Below are 27853 nucleotides of genomic sequence, written 5' to 3' on the forward strand. Positions count from 1 at the left end.
TTATGTGACTGACTCGTGACCGTGTGTGTGCCAGGTGTGCGGGCAGCTGGCCGAGGCCATGCGGGGGTTCGAGGAGCTGCAGCAGGGAGTGGTGGGGCTGGAGAGCGGACTGGCGGAGCTGCGGCACTGGGACGGCCAGGCACGGGATGTCCACAGCACCCTGAGGACCAGGGGGCAGCACCCTGGCCAGGACCCGGCCGTGCAGGTGAGACACCACAGGGACACAGAGCTCTCCTTGTCCTCAGGAGACACGGAGGGTTGGCCACGCCTGTATTATTCATTCTAGACGACTTCAGACATGTTCAAGCTGTGCTGTCTACAACTGCAATTATGCGGCTTCTGGAGCCTGTGTAAACTCTGGCTTTCTGCTCGTTATTCCCCTAATCCTCCTCCCTCTGACTCTCTTCGTTCCTGTGACCGGTGTCTGTGGTGAGCAGCGGTTGGTGTCCCGGGGTCTGGAGCTGCAGAGGCAGGTGGTGGCCAAGGAGCAGGCCCTCCTGGCCGCGGTGGAAACCCTGCAGAAGAACGAATCTCTCCCGTGCCTCAGCGTGGCAGGACTGCAGGGCCGAGTCAGGGCAGCTACGGCCAGGGCACAGGTACCAAACCTTCCGGTGCAGACAAGAGCAGGGCTTTGGCACCATCAGCTAGCCAGTTAATTGGTTAATCAATAAACATTAGTCTCACTGGCATAATTAAGGAGTGTTGTAATACAGTGATTGACTTGCAGGAGGCCCTGGCCTTGTTGAGCTCACTGGGACAGAGGGAGGAGCCGGGGCCAGCCAGGGTCCAGCCGCCCGTGCCAGCAGAGGTTAAAGTGCAGGGGCCAGCGGAGGTGAAGGAGGTCCGGGTCAGCCAGCAGGGGTCAGCGGAGGTGAAGGAGGTCCGGGTCAGCCAGCAGGGGTCAGCGGAGGTGAAGGAGGTCCGGGTCAGCCAGCAGGGGTCAGCGGAGGTGAAGGAGGTCTGGCTCAGCCAGCAGGGGCCAGCGGAGGCGGAGGTCAGGCAAGGCTTCAACCGGTCCAGGCAGCGTCTGCTGGAGTACATCGCTGCTGCCGTCTCGGTCCTGAGCGCCAGGCAGGACACCGCGGAGCAGGCGGCCCGAGCCGAGGTATGCACTCGCACTGTTCTGATTGTAACTCGAGACTTTAAAGGGGTTCCGGGATGGGAGAAGAACCGGGAACTGGAGGTGGGTGGTGCGAGCGCACAATGAGTGTTTGTCATTTTACCTTCACGCAGGAGGTCTTACGGAGCCCCGACGCCAAGGTCCTGGAGGACTTTCTGGCTTCGGCCAAGCAGATGAAGCGCTTCTGCCCCCCGGAGCAGCGGGAAGAGGTGGATGCGATCAGTCAGTCAGTCCTGACGCAGTGGGAGGTCAGTGGACTGAAAAACCAAAACAGACAATCAGAGGAATAACCATAAAGTACTAATAATATTAACTGCACATCTGCCTAACCCTGAGTGTGACGGCATGCCTCTGACATTAACAAGTGGAGGCTTAATTGCCCCCCCGATGAGCTGGAGGGTTTCATTTTCAACCTCTAATGACCAGTGGCCAGTGCCGACCAATCACACTCAACGGTGGACTGTGAGGCCTGAGATCTGAGATTACGGAACAGTATTGGAATTGTTCTTCACAATGAACATTGTAACTTTGAGAAAGCGAGAGATTATCTGATTCTGTCACTACTAAATTAATGGTGTCTCGACCATGGTTTTTAATTGGTCGAGAGACAGAGGCGCTCCGAGAGCTGTGAAGCGCCTCCAGGTCCCACCCACTGCAGGAATGCAACAAGATCACTCACGTCTCAGATCCACATACAGAGCTCCTATTTTTATGTTCCTATCAATTCTTTTGCAGTATTTGCCAGACTGTGCACAGCGTTGTTTAAAGTGTTGTTTATTTTGTCACTCAGGCCCTTCAATTAGAAATAGCAGTGTTTTTGCGACTGTTAAGATTCAAAATCGCAAAAGTGAGATTTAACACGGCTGCTGTACAGTGTGAGACGCTGACTAACCCCGGGAGAGGCGGTGTGGGCGCACTGTGCCGGCCGGTGCACGGCGTTACACGGCACCAGGTATGGTACTGATCCTACTAACACCACTGCATGCCCTGATGCACGCCTGCATGGCACGGCACAAGCATGGGAATCCTGTGTGTGACATTGTGACATCATCAACTGGGAATGAGACCCGGGTGATTCTGACCGGGTCCAGCCAATCGGGTTTGAGTCCTTGACTTGATCTTTGTCCTTGGCAAACGCTGCCGCGATCAGAGCCCCGATGGTTAACAGTGCATTGATTGACACCTGTCTGGGGCTCAGTAGCTGGCGTCATGTGATTCTGATGCTCATGGGAAATGCACGGGTGACGAGACTCAGGCTGTGTGGTCTACAATGTGGGAATCATGCCACGGTCACAGTTTTAAAATACCCTTTAGACATGGATTGTCGGTTTTATTATTTATTCCTTTTTCAGTTTCTCTGCCTGCTGGCACTTGGCAGTCGTTTCGGTAGATTTTTAAAGTCGTGTCTCTTCAGGACGGTGAAACCACACGGAGCTGAAGGTTTGTAGCGCTTGGGTGTTTGTTCTCGCCCGGCCTGCAGCTCTGTCTCGACAGGCCTCTCACTATAGCAGAGCCAGCAGGCTGAGTCAGTGCCCTGTGGTCCCTCCCTCCCGCCCTCCCGCCCTCTCTTAGTGATTGGGTGGAATCTATTTCGGGCGGCAGACTCATGCCCACAGTGACGATTGCCTTGAAATACTGAAATCAAGAGAAACACGTCAACATGATCAAATAGTGCATGAGAGTGGAGGCGGGGGTCTGCAGGGGGCGTGTAAGTCGCGTGGGACAGGAATGTGAGGCACTGTAGTCGAGCGTCTGCTGAGAAATATAATAATAATATAAAACATTGTTATGTTGCTGAGTTGGTTTCCCATGTTACATCAGAGCACTAATCAGCTTTGTCCACAATCATATAGGAGGGAGGTGCAGTCGGCTTTCCTTTGCCTACAAAAATTAGCATGCACCCCCCGATGTGTGTATATATTGTTACGTCACTCTGCTAAATCAAAGTCATGATTGGCTGTTGGATTCTGAAAAATTCTTGACAAAGATTTTAATAAAAAACAACCCGAGGAGCCAAGCACTTCAGTCCCTCCCTGAGGATGACAGACCCCCCCACCCTCCCTTCTCGCCGCTCCAGGGCTGCTTCTCCTCGTCTGGCCAAGCTGGGCGGCAGGCGGAGGCGCCGAGAGAGACCTGCGCGCCCCCGAGCACGGACCGGGCTCACGGGGTGACCAGGGCCCAGGTCAGGGAGCGCGACCAGAGGCCAGAGCGCATCGAGAGGCGGGGCGGGAAGCTGCATGCCAATCTCTCCACCGCAGCGAGGTAAGGGGGTGGGAGAGCGCCGGGGGTTCAGGTCGGGACACAAACCATGACCTCTCTCTCTCTCTGGGTGTACAGAGACTGGGTGTACTGTCTCTGATAAAGACAGAAACAGAGGCGCAGTACGGAGTCCAGATCTTTTCTTTTCAAGCTGCGGTTTTAATGTTTACACCACTTAACTAAAGTAACCAAAGCTGATTAGCGGTTCAGATAAAGAGAGCCGAGCGTTCATTGTGGGATCTGTTTCTCGTGTGCAGACGCCCCCTGGAGGCTGGCGACGGGACGGCACAGTCAGCTGCGATGCCGGTCCAGACAGATCCTGCTCTCAGCTTAGCGGCCACACAGGTAACCGACCGCACACAGGGGTGTGGTTGGTGGGGTCGGGTAGACCGGGGGTTTTCCCTGGAAGGAGGTGAGAGGAGGAACCTTCAGTGACGGGCTGTGTTTGACCCATCCAGGCCGTCGTGACGGGGGGGAACGTGGAGGTGATGCAGAGGGCCGAGAGGATGGTCATTGCCGGGAGCCCCACAGACGGCCTGCGGGAGGGGCAGGACCAGGACGGGCAGGAGGCGGAGGGCAGGTGGGTGAGAGCCGGGGGTGTGAGAGTGGGAGTGGGTGTCTCTCTGGCTCTGAGGAGGACCGTTGGACGAGCCACGGTGTCACAGCACACGTGTTTGTTTGTCGTTCGCTCAGATACAGAGAAGCCAGGAGCGCATTTGAGCTGCAGCTGCGCAGGAACGCTCAGTGTCTGCAGACCGGGTTTCCTGCTGGCGATGCCAGCTTCTCCGTCCTGCAGAGCAAGAGCCAGGAGCTGCAGGTCAGTGCCATGTTGCTTGGTGGAGCCACATCAATAAATACAATCGCATCACGATTATCAGCTTTCACGTGACAACCCCCTCTGTGTTTGTGTGTGTGTCTGTGTGTCTGTGTGTCTGTGTGTTGCTTCAGGCACTGAGGCAGGACACCGAGCCGCTGTGGTTTGAGTTCGAGCTTCAGGCCTCCCAGGTGAAGCAGGACGCCGGAGCAGAGCCGGGCCACGGTGTGCATGAGGTCCGGGCAGCTCTGACTCAGGAGTGGAGAGCACAGAAGCTCCAGCTGCAGGCCAGGTACTGTCTGGCACACACCGAGCCAGGCCCCCCCCGGCCGACAACACAGCGCAAGCAATGGACAAAGTTTGACATAAGGCAGTTTAAATGGAATACCACAGTACACAGTATTTTTACCACAGTACACCACTCTACACTGTATTTGTACTACAGTATACCACAGCACACGCTTCCACACAGCAAGGTCAGTGACTGTGTCCCCCCCCCTCAGGCTGAAGTCCATCGGGGTGGCTCTGGAGATGACCGGTCCTGTGGAGAGACAGACCTCTCACCTCGCTGCTCTACTCAGCCAGATCCAGCAGAAACCCCGGGAGGTCGACGGCTTCGCGCTGGTGGATGGAGACTCTATTCAGAGCGATTTCAAGGTTTGTCCCTCGAGCCATGATAATGAGGAACATAAATGTTGGCAAAGCTAGAAATATGTAGGAGAATGTCTCTCCATTGAGGCATAAAGAAGCTGCTGTCTCTATTAAATAAACCCTTAACCCTCACCAGGACCTGCAGGAGGGCCTCCGCTGTGAACTGGAGAAGGTTGGTGCTCTGGAGAGGGCGGCTGGTGCAACCGGGTCTGAGCTGCTGCCGAACGAACGCCAGGTGGTGGGCGCCATGAGTCGGGACTGCCGGACGCGCCTGGAGGAGCTGCAGCGGGGTGTGCGGGATAGCCAGGCTGCCCTGCAGGGGCTGGAGCGCCTCCTCACCTCCCTGCGCAGAGCCGAGCAGGACCTGGACGAGGCCCGGTCCGCGCCTGCCGGGGACGTGGTGGCCGTGAGCGAAGCCAAGGCCAGGCTGGAGCTGGTGGGCCAGAGCGTGGGTAGCCTTGGGGACCGGGCAGAGCGGACGGACGGGCTGCTGGCCGCGGCACGGCTTTCCCTCGGTGGCCGGGAGGGACTCTCCTGTCTGGGCCTGGTCTCTGCGCTCGCCAGCAGGGTGGGGGAGGAGGCGGAGATACTCGGGCAGCGGCAACGGAGCCTGCAGTCAGACAGGGAGCGGCGCAGCCTCCTGCAGGGGAAGAAGGCGCTGATCTGGGGACTGCAAGAGCTCCGGCAGAAGGTCGACAGCCTGACTCTGAAGGAGGCCACGCTGCCCGCGCTGCAGCAGAGGTTTGTACATGTTTTCTCTGGAAATCTACTCCCTCCCTGATGGGACAGGGCACTGAGATGCAATGACCAGATTTCCCACGATGGATTGTCATCGGTTTCTGAATGGTGTGTGTGTCTGTCTCACAGGCTGCGGGCCCTGAGGGACCTGGAGTGCCAGATGGACGGTCTCCGAGCTGAGCTGCAGCGCCTCAGAGATGCCGCGGGCCGCATCCCAGCACAGAGTCCGACCCCAACTCCCTCCCGGCCCGGAGAGCAGGGGATTCTGGGGGACCTGGAGACCGAGTGGGAGGAGACGCAGAGGACCATGACTGGAGGGTGAGGGAGAGAGAGAGAGAGATTGATAGATGGATGCAGGGCAGCAGTACCAGGCCCCTGGTGTCGTGTGGTGACCCGGCCACTGTGTTGCAGGCTGGAGCAGTGCCTGGCGCTGGTGGAGCTGCTGAAGAAGTTCCAGGGCTGCCGGGGGGAGCTGTGCAACGCATTGCAGAGAGCCGAGCACACCGCCGCGGAGCAGGCCTCTTACATGGGCAAGGACAACCTGCAGAGACTCATTGCCAAGGTGCGTTTGTGTCCTCAGAGTCCTCAGAGATGGGCGCAGTGGCTTCATCTGGCCGCTAGAGGGCAGCGACTGTCTGCGGCTGCTTCTCGGTGCGTGTAAAAAACGCACCAAAAAATGCAGCTTTTGTATCCACTTCACTGCCATGGCAGTTTAAACACTGGGGTTTTGCATCGTTGACCAATAGACGGGCGAATGTGTTAGTAGCCACCTATTCTCACTGGGTCAGAGGTACAGATAATCGGTACAGCCGCAGAAGGCAGGAGTATTCGGGGGCTGGTGTGTGAAGTGTCTGTTCGCTCCCTGCAGGCCAGCGAGACGAAGGAGGAGCTGGGGGGCTGCGCCGAGGCCGTGGAGCAGACGCGGGGGGTGTGCCGGCAGCTGCAGGCCCAGCTCCGGAGGATCCCCGGCTGGGCAGAGGCGCCGTTCGAGTCCGAGGCTGACAGCCTGGTGGACCGCTGGCTGGACGTGAGTCTGCTGCGGCCACCGGGCTCTTCGGTTCAGTTCAGCTAGTTTAAGGGGCCCGGGGCGGCCGTGGGGGCTGGCGGCACTGTGTCTGATCTCCGGCTCTGGTTGCAGGTGATGGAGAAGGTGGACGCTCGGCTGGACAGCCTGCGCCGCGGCCTGGCGCTGTGGGACAAGCTGCTGAGCCTGGCGGCCGAGGTGGAGGAGTGGACGGGTCGCACCCTGGCCGTGTTCGCCGGGGGGCACTCCTTCCGGGACGAGCAGGAGCTCACAGAGCTGCAGGTGACCGCCCCGGCGATGCACACAGCAGTGTGGGAGAGAGCGCGAGCGAGGGAGCGAACGTGGGAGTGAATAAAAGAGAGAGAGTGAGACAGTGTGAGTGAGGGATTGAGAGGGAGAGTGTGCTCTCTCTGAACCGTAGGTTGTAACACTGCTGTGATGGGGTATGTTAGTGTGAATGGAAACGGAGGTGTCCAGCCCGGGATTATTTACCATTTTTACACAGATTTTGCTCCAGGGGCCTGGCTCAGTTATTTTGAAGCGGGGGTGTGGGAGTGAACCAGTTCCCTGGAACAGTTCACACCGAATTTCTTCCTTCTGGTGAATTTCCCTGGCAAGTCATCTTCGCCTCTCCCCATCACTAGTGTGGACTGTGCCAAGAAATGAAATTGGTGCAAGCGGAGTCTGGTTCGCCGTTGGTTTCGTAGCCTATACTGATTTTTTTTCGCTTTTACATGCATCATGTAAACACGGACAAACCGTTTTCCTTGCCGTGTCGAAGGTCACCGCAGAAATTCACAATACGCACAAACAGGTTGCGTAAGTTCACTTTCACCTCTGGGGATTTTTGCGGTTTTGCCCACGGCGGTGGGAACCGAGAAAAACATTTTCCGACAACTCTCCGGAACAGAGCCGAGCTGCGTGACGGATTGGACCGCAGACGGCAATGATTCTTTAGCGGAACGATACAGGGCTCCGATCCATCACGGGCCTGTGTGCGCTGCGATCCTGCCACCCCCGGTGAGCGGGGGAGCCGAGGCTCGCGTTGGCAGGAAGGCAGTGCTTTTGACGGGCCTCCTGGCAGGCAAGCTTCCCCCTTCAGTCAAGTGCGTCTTTGGAATTGTTTAACGGTGAAGACGTGAGCCGTGCTTTTAACTGGCGCCTTCGCTCCGAGTCCTGGCAGCGGCACAGTGTCCTCTGCGATCCGTGGGACGGGCTCTGAGGGAGATGGATGTGGTGTCGGGACAGAGCTCTGACATTGATGGCCTTGTTTTTCGATTTCTTTGTCCTCAGGATGAAATACGAGCCCAGGAGGAGAAGGTTGAACGTTTTCACAGCAAGTCGGACGAAATCCAGAACCTTTTGCAGAGCGCTGAGTCTCCTTTAGAGCTGCAGGTGAGGAGGAGAGGGACCCAACCAACCCTAACCCGAACCCTGACCGACATTAGACGCACATCGCCGTAAACACATTAAACCGATTCATGCTCCGGGAGGGAGTGTCCCAGCTCCCGCAATAAGTGATATTTATAAGAGCTCATCAGACCAGATTTGAATGACTGTGAACCTGTTTTGCAGCCCTTTGAAGATTCAATGAAAGTTTGTTCTAGAGAGGAGGGGCTGAAAATGCCTGTTTTTCTTTCCGCTCTTTGGGAGCTCTGAGATCTGCACATGTGACAGAGTAATAGCTTTAACAACAGGTGTGTGAAAAGCACAGAGAGAGGTCTGGGACACGCAGCTCCTGAGATTTCCCCCCAGGGGCCCGTGGTGTTGTATGGTTTCGGCAGGTTTCACAGTCTACAAGTACTGGACCCTGGGAGTTGGCACCTGAAAATGATGCTGGGGCACTTACTGACACACTGACTGACTGACACACTGACGGACTGACACTCTGACAACTGACCTACTAACCAACTGACTGACTGACTGATTGACACACTGACTGACTGACTAACCGACTGACACACTAGCTGGCCGATTGACTGACTGGCTGCTTTGCTGGGCTGCCAAGTGCAGTGGGGGTCCGCCCCTCGTCATTCAGCTCGTCACAGCTCTGCCCCTCGGCTCGGCTCCGCTCCGTCTCTCTGCCCGCAGGTGGTCGAGACCCAGCTGAGGAAGAGGATGGGGCAGGTGAAGGAGGTGGCCGCGGAGAGCGCCGACATGTTCCAGCAGCTGGCGGCGGTGAAGACGCACATCGCGGACAAGCTGGCCCAGTGCTGCTCCGACCTGCGGGCCACAGAGGCCAAAGTGAGCGGCCTGCCCGAGCCCAACAGCCCACACAGCCTGGACCAGATACAGGTACCGGCTGGTCTCCTGCTCTGATTCTGAAGAGCACGGGGTTTAAATCAGGACGGCAGACGCAGAGGTTGTGTGAATCGTGCCGTGATCCATTAAGCAATACACGCAGTCCTGCCCCAGACATTTCCTCCCACGATGTCCGCTGGGAGACAGGAGAATCTTCCCTTGTCTGGATGGAGGCCGTGGTAGTAAATTGCAGGGCAGGATGACAATTATAGTTACAATTGTTCTGATGCAGACTTTCCACAATACCTGATGTTTCCAAATCCAATTAGATGCGATTAGAAAGGGCAATACGGCAAAGCAAAACAAGTCCAATCAAATGGATTGGGCAGGCTGTGTCTGTGTGTGTGTGTGTGTGTGTGTGTTTATCTGTCTGTATCTGTGTGTGTATGTGTATCTGTGTATCTGTGTATGTGTGTCTGTGTATCTGTCTGTGTGCATCTGTGTGTGTGTACCGTAAATCCCAGCCCTGCTCCGGGCGCTCACCCCAGGCTGTGTCCTTGTCCGTGGCAGGCGCTAGTTGCGCAGTTGCAGGTGCAGGAGGAGCAGGCGGACGCACTGTTGGTGGAGATCACCGCCGTGGCGAGGGTGGTGAGTCCCCAGGCCCTGCAGACACTGGCTGCCGAGGGCATCCAGCTGAAGGAGGGTCTGCAGAGGGCGAAGGAGGTGCTGGAGCAGAGGAGGCGCCTGGCGGAGAGCGGCTGCCTGCGGCTGATTGGCGGTGAGCGGGACGTACTCGGCACCCGGCAGCGGTGAGGTGGTGAGCGTTGTGGCCGTGAGTCAGCTGACCCCTGTGTCTCTGTCCCCGGCAGACGAGTGCCAGGCCTTCGAGCGCTGGCTCCAGGAGCTGCAGATGTCCGTCAACGAGTGCTTCGAGAACCCCGAGCGCCGGCAGGACGTGGAGGGCTCTCTGAACCGGCTCACCGTGAGTTTGGCCGGCGGTGCCTCTGGTTCATGTGGGGGTGGGAGGGGTCCACGCTTTGTTCCTGCGCTGTGGGGACATAGTTTTTCTCGATGAAGAAAATACTTATTCTCTCTGTCTCCCGTTCTCTCTCTCTTTCCCCATCTCTCCATCTCCCTGTCTCCCTGTCTCTCTGTCTCTCTCTTTCTGTCTTGCTCCCTGTCTCTTCGTCTCCTCATCCCCCTCCGTCTCTCAGGAGGTCCTGGCCAGTGAGGAGGGAGAGAAGAGGCTCTCCCAGCTGAAGGCACGTCTCTCTGCGGCTGGAGAGCAGCTGCCCCGCGCCCAGGCCGGCCCGCTCGACGCCTGGCTCCGGGAGCAGGAGAGCGAGCTGGACACCTTCCGCAATCACTGCCGCCACAAGCACGTCCAGCTGGACTCCTGCCTCCGAGAGCTGGACAGGTACGGAGACGGCACTGACCAGTCCGGATCACTCTGCTAGTGTGGATTTTGTTGTCGTCGTTGTGACGTGTGTGAGGGTGTTTGTAATAAGTGATGCAGGTTGCTTGGGGTCTCAGAGCTGCAGGACACTCCTTGTGTTGTCGTTGCAGGCTGGGTGAGGAGCACCGACGGCTGGACGAGTGGCTGACAAGCAGGGAAGGGCAGCCGGCCGCAGGCGAGGAGCTGCACCACCTGTATGAGGAAGTCCTGGAACAGAGGTAGTTCTCCGCTAGAAATTAACACTCTCATTATGATGTAATTGTCCTCAATGCCAGCACATTGCGCTGTGTGGCCAAGGAGGCCCGGACCCGGCTGACGAGCTCCTTCTCTCCTTTGTGCCGCAGGCAGAGGTTTGAGGCCTGCCGAGCCCTGGTGCTGTCAGTGAGGAGGCAGGGCCTGAGGTCCGACCGCGCGGTGCAGGAGAGCGAGGGGCTGCAAGAGCGGTACCGGGCCCTGCAGGCGCGGCTCGGCGGGCAGACCGAGGCCCTGGACGCCCTGAATGCAGAGGCCCGGGCCTTCTCCGCGCTGGAGGAGAGCGTGCTGGACTGGGTCTCCCGGCTGCAGGACGAGCTGATGTCCCTGGGCCCGGATGCCCGCGGCAGCAGGGCGGAGCTGGAGGAGCGGCTGCGCAGAGCTGAAGTGAGGATGCGATGCCAGTCTGTCCAGTCAAGCTTCTGATGTGGCTGCCTGGTCCTCACCTGGCTCTGTCCCTCCCTGTAGGCGGTCCTGCACTCCAGAGCAGAAGGGGACGCCAAGATCCAGCTCTTGAGGCAGAGTGGGCAGAAGCTGGCGGAGCAGGCGCAGCTTGATGACATCATGAGGGCGCGGAGTCAGGAGGCGCTGAGGGCCGCGGAGGAGCGGTGGGGTGCGGTGGTGCGGGCGGCCAAGGAGCTCTGCAGGTGAGCTCCGATTATTGTGTAGATTCTCTGTGGGTTCATCGGTTTAGAAAACTGAATTACTATACCCCTTATGTGTAGTTTTGATTAGCTTCCCTATTTGATGCGTCTGTGTGTGGTGCTGTGTTTGTCCCACCCCTCACGCTCCTCTCCCTGCAGGCTCCTGCGGGGCGTGCTGGATCGCTGGACTGCCTGTCTGCAGGCCGGGCAGCTGGTCAGTTCCAGAGCTGACGAGCTCCAGCGCCGGGCAGCGGGACTTCCTCAGCTCTTCCCCTGGCCTGGACTGGCGGAGAGGCAGCGGGCCCTGGAGAGCGGCGGGGTGCTGGCGGAGGAGGCCGGGGCCCTGACCCAGTCCTGCGATGCTTTCTGGGCCCAGAGGGAGGAGCTGTTCCAGATCACACGCGACGCTGGCTTCACCGGGGCCTCTTGGGCCGACCTGGCCGAGCGCACGGCCGGCCTGCAGAAAGATCTGGCGGTGAGCTTCCTTGTGGCCTTTTCCGTGGAGGTAGTAGTTCGTGTCTTCCGCCATATGACTTGTGTAAAGCTGCACCGTGTTTGTCTGCGGTCTGTGTGCTGTATGTGTCAAGTTAACGTTACAGTGTATCCTGACTGACTCATCGCAAGAAACCGGGCTGTAATAACCAGAGCTCTGTCTCGTTGCGGTGGCAGGGCGCGTGCCAGAGGCTTCGGGAGAGCGTGGCAGCAGAGCAGCGCTGTGCTGAGCTGCTGGAGGAGGCTGGAGCTGCCCAGCACTCCCTGCAGTCACAGCTACAGGCAGTCAGAGCCGGGCCCAGGGACCTGGCCAGCCTGCAGCGCGGCATCGACACCCTGCAGGTGAGCCATGGCCGAACACGGGCGCACTCTGGCCCAGACTGCCATTTACCATGCATCCAGTTGGTTAAACCTCAAAAGCCACTCAGGCAGAACACTGAAACCCATGTGTGTCCCTGCAGGCCCTGCTCCAGTCCACCACCCGTGGCGCCGCCGTGCTGAGCGAGCTGGAGTCCCTGAGCGCCTCCCTGCGGGGCAGCAGCTCCCCCAGCGGCCAGGCGGAGGTGGATCGGGCGCTCGGCATCCTGTGGGAGCAGCACAGGGCGGTGGAGAGGGACCTGCGGCAGAGTGAGTGTGAGAGCCCGGTCGCACTGAGGGAAGCGATCGAGCAGCAGGACCGAAGAGGCCGGGAGCTGAGAGAGGAAGCGTGCAGGATCGTGGAGCGGCTAGGGACGGTGTGCCGAGGCCTGGGCCCGGTGCCGGAGGGGCTCCCCGCCCTGCCTGAGCTGCAGCAGCAGTGGGAGACCCTGAAGGTGAGGCTCGGAGGGGATGAGGAATGAGGAGACCTGTGTGTGACTGTGTGTTGCGTGTGACAGTGGACTCTGTGCTGTGCATTGTGTGTGATGGTGGACTCTGTGCTGTGTGCAGTGCGTTGTGTGTGACAGTGGACTGTGTGCTGTGTGTTGTTTGTGACGGTGGTCTCTGTGCTGTGTGCTCTGCAGGGCTGTGAGGCAGTACTGGGAGAACTGGGGGTGCGAGTGGCGGGGCTGCAGGCCGCAGTGGGGGTCAGCGGTCCCGGGGAGGAGATCCCACCAGACGTCGCCACAGCCGTGTCCGCAGCAGACCGGGAGCTCAGCAGGTACGGGTCAGGGCTACTGGCTATAGGACCTTGAACATCATCTGTCCTATAGGACCTTTAACATCCGGTGTCTTTTTCTTGTAAAGAGTGAGGGCGGAGGTCACGGACAGGCAGTGCGTTTGTAAAGCAGCCGTCGCCCGCCGGTTGAGTGGGTCGGTGCAGGACTTGAAGCAGTGGAATCGGGCGGCTGAGTCACGCCTGACTGTGCCGGGCCGGCCGCCCACGGAGCCCCTGTCCCTCGACACACCACGTCAACAGGTAAAGTCCCGGTTACGCCACCGAGCGTGTGAGTAGCGCGTGTAAGTATACTGTGTAGAAACGGTGAGACATAAACCCATCCAGGACCTCATAAATCTCTGGGTTTACGTCCCTTGTGCCAATAAATCTTATCGGCCCGTCCGTGACTACAAGCTCTAATGACCGTGTTTACGGCGCTGGATGTAAAACGGCAGCCATCTTTCATTATTTTAATAATTTAATAGGTTTAAAACTAAAAAACAAGCACACAAACAAACTGAGTGAGTATATTTATGTGAGAACAAGACTTGTTTTCAGAGAGGTGATGCAAAGGTGTTACGTGATGCATGTTGCATGTTACGTGTTAAGTGTTACGGAAGGCCTGTAACTGAGCCGTGTTTCCCCGCAGGCCGTGCTGGCTGAGGGCGAGAGGCTGCGCAGGGCCCTGCAGGAAAACCTGGCGGCCCACGGGCTGCTGTCGGACTCGCTGGGTCCGGAGGAAAAGGACCGGCTGGACTCGGAGGCGGCGCACGCCCTGAGGCTGGAGGGGACTGTCACCGCCGCCCTGGCCCGGCAGCTGCAGGTGAGACCCGTCTGGACCAGTCCAGGGCTGTCAGTGCCGAGTGAAATGATTATTAGATACCGTGGCTGTGCTCAGGTCACTGTGTTGAGGTGCTCTGAACACTAACGGGGGACTGAACGTAAAGACTGCATGTGGACACAGATATTTAAGATGAATGTTTCTGCTCCTCAGGCGTGTCAGGAGGTGAAGCCCAAGACTAAGAGAATAGAGACGAGAAGCCCTGGGACACAGGGTCCTGGGACACTGGAGACACGACGCACTGATACACTGTCCTCTGATGCACAGCACACCGAGAGAGGGCAGGTCCAGGGTGCTGCCACACAACCTATTAAGAAACAGCGCACTGAGAGCATGGAGGCGCCGCCTACCGACGCACAGCACAATGAGAGAGCAGAGACAAGACGCACTGATACACAGCCCACTAGTACACAATGCAGTGATACGCAGCACAGAGAAACACAGCACACTGGTACACAGGTCAGTGATACACAACACTTTTTAACAAAGCGCAGAGATACACAGCGTACTGATACACAGCACATTGAAACACAGCCCACTGGTATACAACGCAGTGATACACAACGCACTGATTCACAGTCCACTGGTACACAGAGCAATGATACACAGCGCACTACTACACAACGCATGGATAGACAGTCCATTAGTGCACAGCGCACTGATACACAGCTTACAACTACACAACGCTTTCATACACAGCACACTGATACACAGCCACTTACTGACTTACAGCACACTGAGAGACGGGAGACACAGCACACTGACACTCTGGCTACTGATCTAATGCACACTGAGAGAGGGGAGAGACAGAGCACTGACACACAACACACTGAGAGTAGTGAAACCCAGCGCACGGAGAGACCAGAGGGGCTGCACACTGACACACAGCTCACTGACACACCGGCCCATGAGAACGGCGAGACCCAGAGCCCTGATAAACACCAGACTGAGAGACTGGACATACAGATCATTGACACACTGTCCACGGACACACAGCGCACTGAGGCAGCGCACACCGACAGACTGGACAGACAAGTATCTGGTACACAGCGCAGTGATACACAGAGCAGTGATACACAACACATTCAAACACAGAGAATTCATACACATCCCACGGGTACACATCGCACTGCTACACAATGCCTTGATACAAAGGCCACTGGTACACAGCGCACTGAAACGCAGCCCACTGACGCACAACGCATTGATACACAGCCCATGAGTAAACAGCACAGTATTACACAACACAATGTAACACAGCGCAGTGATACACAGCCCATTGGTACACAGCACATTCATAAAAAGCCCACTGACAAACAGCACACTGATAGACAGCCCGTTAGTACACAGCACACTACTACACAACACATTGTAACACAGCGCAGTGATACACAGCCCACTGATGCACAGCACACTACTACACAACACATTGTAACACAGCGCAGTGATACACAGCCCACTGATGCACAGCACACTACTACACAACACATTGTAACACAGCGCAGTGATACACAGCCCACTGATGCACAGCACACTACTACACAACACATTGTAAAACAGGGCACTGAAACACAGCCCACTGATGCACAGCGCACTACTACACAACACATTGTTACACAGGGCACTGTAACACAGCCCACTGGTACACAGCCCACTGAAACACAGCGCACTACTACACAACACATTGTAACACAGGGCACTGTAACACAGCCCACTGGTACACAGCGCACTACTACACAACGTATTGTTACACAGGCCACTGGTACACAGCACATTGAAACACAGGGCACTGAAACACAGCACAATACGACACAACCCATTGTAACACAGCGCAGTGATACACAGCCCACTGATGCACAGCACACTGCTACACAACACATTGTAACACAGCAAATTGATAAACAGTCCACTGATGCACAGCCCACTGCTACACAGCGCACTACTACACAACACATTGTAACACAGGGCACTGTAACACAGCCCACTGTAACACAGCCCACTGAAACACAGCGCACTACTACACAACACATTGTAAAACAGGGCACTGAAACACAGCCCACTGATGCACAGCCCACTGCTACACAACGCACTACTACACAACACATTGTAACACAGGGCACTGTAACACAGCCCACTGAAACACAGCACACTACTACACAACACATTGTAACACAGGGCACTGTAACACAGCCCACTGCTACACAGCGCACTACTACACAACACATTGTAACACAGGGCACTGTAACACAGCCCACTGAAACACAGCACACTACTACACAACAGATTGTTACACAGCTCACTGATGCACAGCGCATTGAAACACAGCACACTGCTACACAACGCATTGTAACACATCGCAGTGATACACAGCCCACTGATGCACAGCGCATTACTACACAACACATTGTAACACAGCAAATTGATAAACAGTCCACTGATGCACAGCCCACTGCTACACAGCGCACTACTACACAACACATTGTAAAACAGCACACTGCTACACAACCCATTGTAACACAGCGCAGTGATACACAGCCCAATGATGCACAGCGCATTACTACACAACACATTGTAAAACAGGGCACTGTTGCACAGCGCACTGTAACACAGCCCACTGAAACACAGCGCACTACTACACAACACATTGTAAAACAGGGCACTGAAACACAGCCCACTGAAACACAGCGCACTGCTACACAACACATTGATACACAGCGCACTACTACACAACACATTGTAACACAGGGCACTGTAACACAGCCCACTGAAACACAGCACACTACTACACAACAGATTGTTACACACCGCAGTGATACACAGCCCACTGATGCACAGCGCACTACTACACAACAGATTGTAACACAGCAAATTGATAAACAGTCCACTGATGCACAGCCCACTGCTACACAGCGCACTACTACACAACACATTGTAACACAGGGCACTGTAACACAGCCCACTGTAACACAGCCCACTGAAACACAGCGCACTACTACACAACACATTGTAAAACAGGGCACTGAAACACAGCCCACTGATGCACAGCACACTACTACACAACACATTGTTACACAGCTCACTGATGCACAGCGCACTACTACACAACACATTGATACACAGAGCAGTGATATTAAGCCCTCTGATACACAGGACACTAGTACACAGCCCACTGGTAAACAGCGCACTACTGCACAACACATTGTAACACAGGGCACTGTAACACAGCCCACTGGTACACAGCCCACTGAAACACAGCGCACTACTACACAACACATTGTAACACAGCAAATTGATAAACAGTCCACTGATGCACAGCCCACTGCTACACAGCGCACTACTACACAACACATTGTAACACAGGGCACTGTAACACAGCCCACTGGTACACAGCGCACTACTACACAACGTATTGTTACACAGGCCACTGGTACACAGCACATTGAAACACAGGGCACTGAAACACAGCACACTACGACACAACCCATTGTAACACAGCGCAGTGATACACAGCCCACTGATGCACAGCGCATTACTACACAACACATTGTAAAACAGGGCACTGTTGCACAGCGCACTGTAACACAGCCCACTGAAACACAGCGCACTACTACACAGCCCATTGATACACAGCCCACTGGTAGACAGCGCATTGAAACACAGCCCACTGGTACACAGCGCACTACTACACAACGAATTGATACACAGCCCACTGGTACACAGCACATTGAAACACAGGGCATTGAAACACAGCCCACTGATGCACAGCGCACTACTACACAACACATTGTAACACAGCTCACTGATGCACAGCGCACTACTACACAACGAATTGATACACAGCCCACTGGTACACAGCACACTACTACACAGCCCATTGTAACACAGCGCATTGATACACAGCCCATGGGTACACAGCGCACTACTACACAACGCATTGATACACAGAGCAGTGATATTAAGCCCTCTGATACACAGGACACTAGTACACAGCCCACTGGTACACAGCGCACTACTACACAGCCCATTGATACACAGCCCACTGGTAGACAGCGCATTGAAACACAGCCCACTGATGCACAGCGCACTACTACACAACACATTGTAACACAGCTCACTGATGCACAGCGCACTACTACACAACACATTGTAACACAGCTCACTGATGCACAGCGCACTACTACACAACAGATTGTATCACAGCACATTGATACACAGCGCATTGAAACACAGCCCACTGATGCACAGCGCACTACTACACAACACATTGTAACACAGCTCACTGATGCACAGCGCATTGAAACACAGCACACTGCTACACAACACATTGTAACACAGCTCACTGATGCACAGCGCACTACTACACAACACATTGTTACACAGCCCACTGATGCACAGCGCACTACTACACAACAGATTGTATCACAGCACATTGATACACAGCGCATTGATACACAGCCCACTGGTACACAGTGCACTACTACACAACGCATTGATACACAGGCCACTGGTACACAGCGCACTACTACACAACGCATTGATACACAGAGCAGTGATATTAAGCCCTCTGATACACAGGACACTAGTACACAGCCCACTGGTACACAGCGCACTACTACACAACACATTGATACACAGGCCACTGGTACACAGCGCATTGAAACACATCACATTAAAACACAGGGCACTGAAACACAGCACATTGTAACAAAACGCAGTGAATCACAGCCCACTGATGCACAGCCCACTGCTACACATCGCACTACTACACAGCCCATTGATACACAGCGCATTGATACACAGCCCACTGGTACACAGCGCACTACTACACAACGCATTGATACACAGGCCACTGGTACACAGCGCACTACTACACAACGCATTGATACACAGAGCAGTGATATTAAGCCCTCTGATACACAGGACACTAGTACACAGCCCACTGGTACACAGCGCACTACTACACAACACATTGATACACAGGCCACTGGTACACAGCGCATTGAAACACATCACATTAAAACACAGGGCACTGAAACACAGCCCACTGCTACACAACACGTTGTAACACAGTGCAGTGATACACAAGTCACTGATGCACAGCGCACTACTACACAACACATTGTAACACAGCGCATTGATACACAGCGCACTGATACACAGGCTACTACTACACAGCGCATTGTAACACAGTGCAGTGATAAACAGCCCACTGATGCACAGTCCACAGGTATACATCGCACTACTACACAACGCATTGATACACAGCATACTACTACACAGCACAGTGCTACAGAACACATTGAAACACAGTACAGTGATACAGAGAGCAGTGATGCACAGCACACTGAGGTCAAGAGGATACCAGACACTGGGACGCGACTCAATGAGGCCCAGCTCACTGACAGACCGCAGGATGAGACGCCACAGACTAAGACAACGGGCACTGCCGTCGCCGGGGCACTGCACTCCGAAACCATCGTGCCAAGGCACCCTGAGCACGCCGAGATGCAGCAGCACGAGCCCCGGGGCGCAGAGCAGACGGAGGGAGGGGAGGTGCAGCACGAGGACACAGAGAAGGTAACGCTGTGTTCCCAAGACATCTGTCTGGGCGAGATTCAGCTCAACTGGGGGGATGTATTCCTTTAAAAGGAAAGGCAAAGTTTTTAATCTTCTCTGAAAAATGTGTTCCCCACAAACACCGCCCTTCGTATCCTGATGGAAAGGTTACTGTCATGATTAGACGCAAAGGAAGTTAATCAACAGGTGCATCCCTATGAGGTTTGGAAATAAAAAAAAAGAGAGCCAGTCAAGAGGGTGATGCTGCCGCCGCGGCCTGGTGGGGAGCTGGCGCTGTAATTCAATTTGGTATCTGGGTGTCCTTCAATGTGGATGCACACCTTCCAGTGTGCCAAATTAAACACCGTAGGAGACGGAGACTCGGCAATTTGATTTTACAGAGGATCAGGGAACCATAATGGAGTCTGATTGTCTTGGCGCTGATGAATAGGACAAGCCGAGAGCAGGGACCACTTTCCCTTTTTGCAGGAAAAAGGGTAACATACCAGATGAATGGCTTTTAGCCTCAAACCTCCATATTAAAAACTCATTAAGTTGTGTTTTTATGTTCTATGACTAATAACAAACAGCCCCCGTCCATATTTACTGGTTATAATCAGATTTCATTAGATGCCAGCTGCTGCCGTCTCTAAAGGGGCAGAGCATTCGTGAATTAGCAGGATGAATAGAAAGCATTCCTGGCAGATGTCCGGGAAGCCTTTTAGAGAGGAGAGGAAGATTGCAGGGAAGGTTTAGGCAAAGACACGGCACAGGACGAATCGCTACCGGATGAACCAGATTCTCCCACCCCTCACCTTCATCGAGCTCTTAACTGCCTGTGAATTGAGAACATTGGTTTAATTTCAGAATAAATCAGTTGGGTCTGACAACGTTTCTTAGATCGTCTTCTCTCGCACCAGCTCCTGGGCGAGACTGGAGTGGCCCCAGACACACAAGTGTCTGGCTCCACTCCAGTCTTGCTCAGGAGCTGCTGCGAGGGAAGAAAATAGTCTGCAGACGTTATCTGGGAGAGACCCGTCAGATACAGATATCTGATAGGTGTCTGTGATGTGATGTGTCGCACAGGGACCGCAGAAGAAGCTGTCGACACGCAGGCGAGGTCGGGATGTCACGGCGCTGGAGCTGCCGCCCGAGGGTCTCGCAGACACGCCAGCCACAGAGACGGGGACCCCGTTACACTTGGAGATGGGCCCCTTCAGCCCCTTCATCGGAGTAAGTCTCGCCCACGCACCGAGAGATCGTTTTAAAGATGGTTATGTTTACTTGCGCACAGTTTAGAGGAATTAATACCCACACACACCAGACAGTCAGCCGCGAGAGAAGGGCTGTGCCTTCCTCTGTAACGCGGCAGTGCCAGGTTATTCCCTCGGCACAGGCACTCGGAAGTGGCTCAGGAAGCCGCAGAGCAGCTCTGTGATTTCCTGTGCCGGTCCGTCGAGGATGTGCCAGGCGACGGCTGCGCTGCCCGTGCGTCCGAGCGGTGTGGGTCTGTGTCAGGGTTTTTCCGGCACTCCGTGAAGTGGCACCCTTCCCCTGCCGTCTCTGCAAGCCAGTCTTCTGTGCCGTTTAGTTTCTGGCATCTTTCGTTTGTGTGAGTACAGACCCAGCACATCTTTTCTGTCCAAGCACGGCCTTGTGTGGCTGTGGCTCCCGTTCCACACTGCTGCTGTGTGCTGCTCCTTCTGTAGCCGTGCCTGTATGGAGCCATGTCATTAATATAGTTCCTGTGAACCTTGTAATGATGTAATACTGATGATGATGATGGTCATTTCAGGGAGGGACGCTGAGGGAGAGCCTGGGGAGACTGGACTCCTTGCACAGAGACCTCGAGTACCAGCTGGGGGAGGCCACCCGCAGGGTGCTGTACTGCCGGAGCCGCCCGGCCGAGCTGGACCTGGCAGCCATGCGCCGGCAGCTGGAGGAGGCCGAGGTGAGGGAGGCAACACAGGGCCATCACAGCTCGCTCTTCCCAATCTCTTCTCTCTTTAGATCTCGTCTCTCTTCTGCCTGTCTGGTGCCACATGTAACTCTTTAAATACACTTCCACAGGAGATGCAGAAGCAGCTGTTGCAGGAGCAGTCGTCCGCGGTGAGCCGTCTCGGGGAGGCCCAGGCCAGTGACCCCGGCACCGAGCCCCTGGCAGCGGCGGAGCTGGCGCAGACGCAGTGGAGAGCCGTCCTGCTCGACGTCGCCGCCATGGTGCAGAACAGAGACGCGCAGCTGCGGCTCATTGAGCGCTTCCACGGCACGGCGCGGGCCGCCCAGGCCACGATGGACACACTGGCGGCGGACATGCAGGCTCTGAGAACGTGAGTTGTGTGCGTAGACAGTGGGTTGTGCTTTTTCTGTTTGTTTGCTTGTTTAAGATCTCTTCTTTGGAAAAGTCCTGTTCATTCCTACAGCTGTCTAAACTGCCTGGCATCTAGAAAAGGACAGATTCGGATGTGTGCCACGAGTGCGTGCGTGTGTGTCCGTGTGTGTGCGGGTGTGTAAGTTAAGTGTGATCACTTAGACATTAGTTTTCTCACTGACTTCCTCTGTTTCAAATGCAAATTTTTCTAGAAGTCAAGAACTCTGAACCATGGGAGTCGTTTCTGTGATCTGACCAGCCTGTCCGTTGCCCAAGTTTCCCTATGCCTCCAACTGACCTGTCTTGTCTCTGCTCCCTCGGCAGGGGCCCCGTGGACAGCAGCTCGGCTCACACGGAGAGACTGGAGGCTCTGCAGTCGCGCACCGTGCGGGAGAGGGTTGCACTGACGGAGCTGCTGGAGATGCAGACACAGATCTCGCCCCTCCTCAACGATCTGGACAAGAGGGCGCTGCGGCTGGAGCTGGCGTGCCTGGGTGGGCGCTGGGGCCGGCTGGAGAGTGACGCGCAAAGGGCCCTGTGGCAAGTGTCCCTGGAGATGGAAGAGACCCGACGCTTCTTGCTGGAGACGCAGGGGCTGCAGGGGGCACTGGACGCCCTGCAGCGCTCACTCAGCCTGCTCAGGCCCTCCCTGGGGCAGAGGGAGGCCGAGAGGGCCAAGCGGCTGACGATGCTGAGCGCCGACCTTACGGCCGCCCAGCAGAGGTTCTCGCACCTGCTGCGGCACTCCCGGGCCCTGGCGCAGACTGGGCTGGGCCAGCGGGAGAAGGAGGAAGTGTCCCGGGCCGCCCAGACGCTCACGGCGCAGCTCGGCATGGTGGAGGGGCAGTTTTCGGCGCAGGCTGTCGGCAGCAGCACCACGCTGGGCCGCATCATGAAGGTGATCCAGGACTCCTTCACCTGGGCCAAGCAGGCCGAGGTGGACATCGATGTCAGCGGGACAACCCTGCTTTCGGAGGACGTCCCGGCACAGGTCAGAGCCCTGGAGGGGCTGCGGGCCGAGATCATGGACAGGCAGGCCAATCTGCAGTGCTTCGCCTCGGAGGTGAAAGAGATGCTGCCCTGCCTGGACCAGAAGGACGTGCCCAAGGTTTTGAGCCTGATGAACACCCTGGAGCAGCTGTACCAGTCCACCGCGGAGAAGGTGCCCCTGATTCTGCACAAGCTGGAGTCTGGCCTGCGGGTGCAGGAAGAGTTTTTCGCCCAGGTGGCCGACATTGACGCCTGGGTGGCAGTGCACAGCGAGACGGAGGGCGGCAAGACTGCCAACGGGGAGAACAGCAGCCCCGCGGAGCTGGAACTGGAGCTGCGGAGGCGGGAGGGCGTCGTCCGGGAGGCAGGCGAGCGGTGCAAGTGCGTCGAGGCTCTGGTGGAGAGCAGCAGAGACATTTCCCCAGAGCTCAGCCTCTCGATCAGCTGTCACCTGCATGACAGGCTCATGGGCCTGAGAGAGGACATCGCGGGGATCATCCGCTACGAGCAGAGCGCGTGTCAAGAGCTGGCCGAGGCACTGAAGGCACACGCCGCCTCGCAGGGGAGACGGGCCTCGCTGGAGCGCAGTCTGACAGAGGCGTCGATGCACCTGGAAAGGCACGTCTTCCCGTTGAGCGAGGATACCGTCTCCACCACGGGAGCCTTGAAGCACAAGCTCGTCGACTTCAAGACCCAGGCGGAGCAGCTTTCTCCCTGCGAGGAGGACCAGCGTGGAGAGCTGCTCAGGCTCATCGCTCAGCTGGAGGAGAAGATGAAGGCATTGGATGCGAAGGCTCAGGAACACGAGAAGTATCTGCGGTACTGGCAGCGCATCGAGGGCCTGAGAGACAAGCTGGAGAAGCAGGTCCTGCAGATGAGAGACGAGAACAGCAGCAAATCTGACCGGCTCCGGAGGTGCCAAGCGCTCCTGCTGCAGTGTCCGCAGATGAGCAGGTTGTGTGAGGAGGCGGCGGTGATTCTGCACGGGATCTCAGCGGACCTTGACCTTGCTCAGCTGAGCTTGGAGCAGCAGAAGATCCGACAGGCCGCGCAGGACTCCCGTGCCTGGGACCTGGCGGCGCAGCAGGAGGCGGGGGTGCTGGAGGAGAGGCTGGCGGAGGAGTTGGACCTGCGGGCCGAGTGCGAGAGCGCGCTGCGCTTCCTGAGGCAAGCGGGCCGGGCCACGGAGCAGGCGGCGCAGCTGGACCTGGATGAGAAGGCTATCGAGAAGGAGCTGCACGCCTGTCTGGCCCTACTGGAGGCTGTGGCGTCCAGGGTGCGGGTGGTCCGGCTTCTGGAACGCAGGCAGAGGACCCGGAAGAGGAAGATCCCCGCTGCGGTGATGACGAAGCTGGAAGAGCTGTGGGCGCTGGAGACGCAGATTGGACAGAGCTGTGCCACGCGGATGGTAGGTCTGCGAAGAGCGTGGGTCTGGTGCTCTGTGTGTGTGTGTGTGTGTGTGCGTGTGTGTGTGTGTGTGTAGGCCGGTACATGGGGTCTGTTTGACCTGTGCTCTGCTCTTCCAGGAGGGCTTGTCCGCAGCCAGGGAGGCGCTTAGCCGCTACTCCGCTGCTGTCCGGGGCGCCACCGACTTCCTGTGCGAGGCCGAGGCCCAGCTGCTTCCCGGGCCGGGCCGAGGGACGGACTGCGAGCAGTTTCTGCAGCAGAGCCGCGACGCCACCGGCTCCCTGGACGCCGGGTTCGAGGCCCACCTGGCCCAAGTCCAGCTCCTGCTGCCCCGCCTGGACTGCCTGGCGCTGCCCGACGCCATGCAGCTGCACTCCCGCGTCCTGAGCGAGCTGCTGGTGCGCCTGTCCACCCTCAAGGGCCGGGCGCAGCTCCGACAGGAGGCTCTGGAGAGGTGCGTCTCTCCGGCCTTCACATCCCCCTGTCTTGAGGCACCTGCTTAAACTCCCGAGGGGAAACCCCAAATATAACTTTCCATCGTTGTGTCCTTCGCCTACTCTCTCGCTCGGTCTGCCTCTGTCCCGCTCCTGAGGACCTCGCGATTCAGAGGCGTTTGACAGAGAGGCAGGGAGCTTTAGCACGTATGTTGTTGTGTGTCTGACGCAGGTGTGTGGAGAAGCAGGACATCTACAGGCGGCACTGGAAAGAGGTCTCCTGTCGTCTGGACAGCTCGGGGAGGAAACTGGCGGCCCTCTGCTCCCAGAAGGTGTCTTCCTACAAGGAGGTGTTAGAGCAGCAACAGACACTGAAGGTTGGTTCTGAGCTTCGTTCTGTGGTGCTGCCCGGCCCAAAGGGACCAGCAAGACCTGTCGATTTTAATGTCACGTGAATATGTAGGACAAGTGTGTCGGCATTTAGAATAAGACGTCCGTGCAGAGACCGCAGCGGTGTGAGAGTGTTTAATGTCTACTCACATTGTCTCTCTGTGTCCGCAGGCCATGGCGTCCGAGGGCGAGGCGGTGGAGTGCCAGCTGGAGGAGCTGCGGGGGAGCGAGCTGGCCCTGCGGCGGGCCGAGAGCGAGGGCGGGGGTGGGGCGGGCGGCGAGTTCTGGGGGGCCGCGGGGGCCGTGAGCGCGCTGTGGAAGGACTGGCTGCGGCAGAGGTGCTGCGTACAGAGGCTCACCCTGCGCTGCGAGAACACGGCCCCCCAGTGGAGAGTCGTCACGGAGAGCGTGAGTCATTCGTCGTGTTTTAATGGGGGGGGGCGTGGCAGAAACAGTCGGACAGGCTCTGCAAATACAGTAGGAACGTGGGGGTGTTGAGGAGGGTCCAGAGGGTGGCGAGAGTCAGTGCCAATGTTCATGGGGTGCCACAAGTGATGCCAAAAACAGAGGATCAAGTCCAGCTTTGCAGACCCAGGGAGGGTGTTGTGGTCAGTGAGAGAGACAACAGGTGTGTGTCCGGCGGCCGTTTGTGTCTTATTCAGGTCATGGGTTGGGAGGGAGGGAGAGAGGGCAGAGGAGGGCAGAGGAGGGCAGAGCAGGCGGGCGGGCGCTGTACCAACAGCGCTGCTGGCTCGTCACATGCTAGTTTCCAAGGTTACAGCCAGAGCCGACAGAAAGCTACGATCGCTGAGCTGTTAACTGTTCACATTCGTATTCATGTACAGTGAGGGCCATAACTATTTGGACAGTGACTGTCGTCATTTTGGCTCTGTACGATTCATTTTTTTCAACCGCAGAGGCTTGGATTTAAGAAAATTAAATAACACCACACAAAATGTCCCCCTCTGCACTGGTAGAGAGGTTAACACTGTTGTATTGACTCTCACCCCACTGTCTCTGTTGGCTCTCTGTCTCAGTGTGAGCGCTGTGTGTTTAATCGCTCTGTAGTTCACTTTATGAGAGAGAAATACAGGAAGTTGTCAGACTCCCAGGGGCGGGGCTAAGCTAGGCTCTGGCAAGACTTTCTGGGGTTTATTAGGCTTTGGATCCTGGTGTATACAGTGTGTTCATATGTTCAAAAGCTTCTGCTCAGTTGATGTGGCAAATGAACAGTTTTCTGAATTAAACACTGCTATTGTTATGATTATTATGATGTATCCAGCCCTGCGCTCTGTGTCCTCAGCTGGAGAAGGCCTCGTCGGCACTGGACCAGCTGCAGGCGGAGCTGCCACAGATCTCCCAGGCGAAGGGCAGCGGGGAGGAGCTGCTGGCACTGCTGGGCGAGGTGGAGGGGTACGAGAGCCGCCTGGATTCCGAGCGCGCCGCCCTCTCCTCGCTGGGCTCGACGGTCATGCGTCTCCTCGGCGTGGCGGACCGGGACACCGCCGTCCCCATCTTCCGGGAGCTGCAGGCCATGGAAAGGCGCTACGACGCGTAAGAGAGCACCGCCGTCTGGGCCGAGTACTGCTGTCCCGGCCCTGTGATTACTATGGGCTGCGCAGAGGCAGGGGCAGGCAGGACGGGGGTTGTTTATTTATCTGTGTATGTATTTGTTTACAGAAGGTGGGACGAGGGAACTTTGCTCTCTGTAACATTGAAAAACAACCAGTTCAGGGGGCCAGATCGGAGCAACGGGCAGGCAGGCAGGGGTCAGGTTTACAGTGGGGTGTGCCCAGCCCATGCCACATGGGAGACGGCAGAGAACTGGGGCACCTAACTCTTCCAACTGCACCTCCCTCCCCCCCCTCTCGGTGAGGAGCTCATTAGTGGCCGTGGGCAGGGCCGGACTATAGTGGCCGTCCCCCTGGCTGTGCTGCTGGCATTCCTGAGAGGGACACGAGTGTGGGACAGCCAGCCTGGGAATACAGACCCTGACACAGATGCAGGCACTGGGGGCAGGGTCTGTCTCTCTTTCTGAACATATATCTGCGGTCCTTGTTTATTTTGGCGTTCGCTCGTGTTTTCTGGAGTCGGTGTGATCAGAGCGCCTCTATGTCAGCTTCAGCAGCATGCCGGCCCCGTGCCCTGCTGTGATCTCTGTGCCCGCTCTGTGCCCGCAGCCTGAGACAGTCGGCAATGGCAGGCCGGCACGCCGTGCAGACGGAGGTGCAGGAGCGCGAGCGCGTGAAGGAGGAGATCGGCAGCGTGAGGGAGTGGCTGCGGTCCGTGGTGTCGCTGTTGTCTGTGCTGCATCACTCCCCCAGCTCTGAGGATCTGCAGGTAGGTGCCCTAACCTCCCCTCTCTGTGGTGAAAGCGACGCACTGTGGGATAAAGCATTGACGGGAAAGCAAGGGAATCTGAAGGTGGAAGCATCATCAAGACAGTAGGGTCTCAGTCTGCATCTCTCTGTCTCTCGGTCTCTCTCTCTCTCTCTCTGTCTCTTCCTCACTCTCTGTGTGTCTGTCAGTCCATAACAAATGCCGTGACCACGTAATCTGGCTGATACGACTTAATTAGGATAAGAAGTGTGTGATGACTCTACAGTCAACATTTTTCCCCGTGTACAACTCGGGACCCAGAATCCTGCTGGGTGACCCGTGAACCCAGTTTGAGGGCAGGCAGTGTGATCAGTTGCTCCACACGGGCAAAAGACTGAGCCCCGGGTCTGAGGGCTTCCCGTTGTGAAGCCAGTCCTGTGCACTTTCTCGAACCCCCTCTGTGTGTTACGATGTTACAGTGTGCCTCGATCACTGTATTTTGGGGAGAGTCTTCTCCTCAGTTAGACGGCACCAAAACATTGTTCGGGAGTGACAAAAGAATGTGCTGTTGCTCAATTAAAACGCTTAAGCCCTGCTCGGCGGTGCATACATAATACGCTTTTAATGAGCCCTGGAATTGCTTTGCTTTTGCCCCGGGGCACAATGGACGCGTTGTCCTTCAGGAAACCTGTACGGACAGCCTCAGCCGCCACATTTCC

General features: G+C 56.6%; 1 protein-coding gene across 1 annotated transcript in view; it reads left to right on the top strand.

The window, feature by feature from the left end:
- Nucleotides 1-27853, top strand: part of syne2b (spectrin repeat containing, nuclear envelope 2b) — a 107339-nt gene that overhangs the window by 20404 nt on the left and 59082 nt on the right. Inside the window, exons 20-58 of the mRNA XM_066694048.1 lie at nucleotides 35-205; nucleotides 438-596; nucleotides 728-1105; nucleotides 1234-1368; nucleotides 3198-3382; nucleotides 3637-3724; nucleotides 3838-3959; nucleotides 4073-4196; nucleotides 4328-4485; nucleotides 4697-4850; nucleotides 4981-5585; nucleotides 5712-5900; nucleotides 5994-6144; nucleotides 6451-6609; nucleotides 6721-6888; nucleotides 7900-8001; nucleotides 8698-8901; nucleotides 9418-9625; nucleotides 9717-9829; nucleotides 10062-10264; nucleotides 10414-10521; nucleotides 10648-10942; nucleotides 11024-11202; nucleotides 11359-11674; nucleotides 11869-12033; nucleotides 12153-12503; nucleotides 12693-12829; nucleotides 12916-13087; nucleotides 13476-13649; nucleotides 13821-19244; nucleotides 20310-20456; nucleotides 21019-21174; nucleotides 21294-21553; nucleotides 21919-23992; nucleotides 24111-24445; nucleotides 24658-24802; nucleotides 24987-25223; nucleotides 26119-26369; nucleotides 26996-27155. Coding sequence (XP_066550145.1) covers nucleotides 35-205; nucleotides 438-596; nucleotides 728-1105; nucleotides 1234-1368; nucleotides 3198-3382; nucleotides 3637-3724; nucleotides 3838-3959; nucleotides 4073-4196; nucleotides 4328-4485; nucleotides 4697-4850; nucleotides 4981-5585; nucleotides 5712-5900; nucleotides 5994-6144; nucleotides 6451-6609; nucleotides 6721-6888; nucleotides 7900-8001; nucleotides 8698-8901; nucleotides 9418-9625; nucleotides 9717-9829; nucleotides 10062-10264; nucleotides 10414-10521; nucleotides 10648-10942; nucleotides 11024-11202; nucleotides 11359-11674; nucleotides 11869-12033; nucleotides 12153-12503; nucleotides 12693-12829; nucleotides 12916-13087; nucleotides 13476-13649; nucleotides 13821-19244; nucleotides 20310-20456; nucleotides 21019-21174; nucleotides 21294-21553; nucleotides 21919-23992; nucleotides 24111-24445; nucleotides 24658-24802; nucleotides 24987-25223; nucleotides 26119-26369; nucleotides 26996-27155 — 14862 coding nt within the window. The remainder of the gene's footprint in view (nucleotides 1-34; nucleotides 206-437; nucleotides 597-727; nucleotides 1106-1233; nucleotides 1369-3197; nucleotides 3383-3636; nucleotides 3725-3837; nucleotides 3960-4072; nucleotides 4197-4327; nucleotides 4486-4696; nucleotides 4851-4980; nucleotides 5586-5711; nucleotides 5901-5993; nucleotides 6145-6450; nucleotides 6610-6720; nucleotides 6889-7899; nucleotides 8002-8697; nucleotides 8902-9417; nucleotides 9626-9716; nucleotides 9830-10061; nucleotides 10265-10413; nucleotides 10522-10647; nucleotides 10943-11023; nucleotides 11203-11358; nucleotides 11675-11868; nucleotides 12034-12152; nucleotides 12504-12692; nucleotides 12830-12915; nucleotides 13088-13475; nucleotides 13650-13820; nucleotides 19245-20309; nucleotides 20457-21018; nucleotides 21175-21293; nucleotides 21554-21918; nucleotides 23993-24110; nucleotides 24446-24657; nucleotides 24803-24986; nucleotides 25224-26118; nucleotides 26370-26995; nucleotides 27156-27853) is intronic.

The sequence above is a fragment of the Amia ocellicauda genome, chromosome 21 (assembly GCF_036373705.1).
Source record: "Amia ocellicauda isolate fAmiCal2 chromosome 21, fAmiCal2.hap1, whole genome shotgun sequence".
Lineage (NCBI taxonomy): Eukaryota > Metazoa > Chordata > Actinopteri > Amiiformes > Amiidae > Amia > Amia ocellicauda.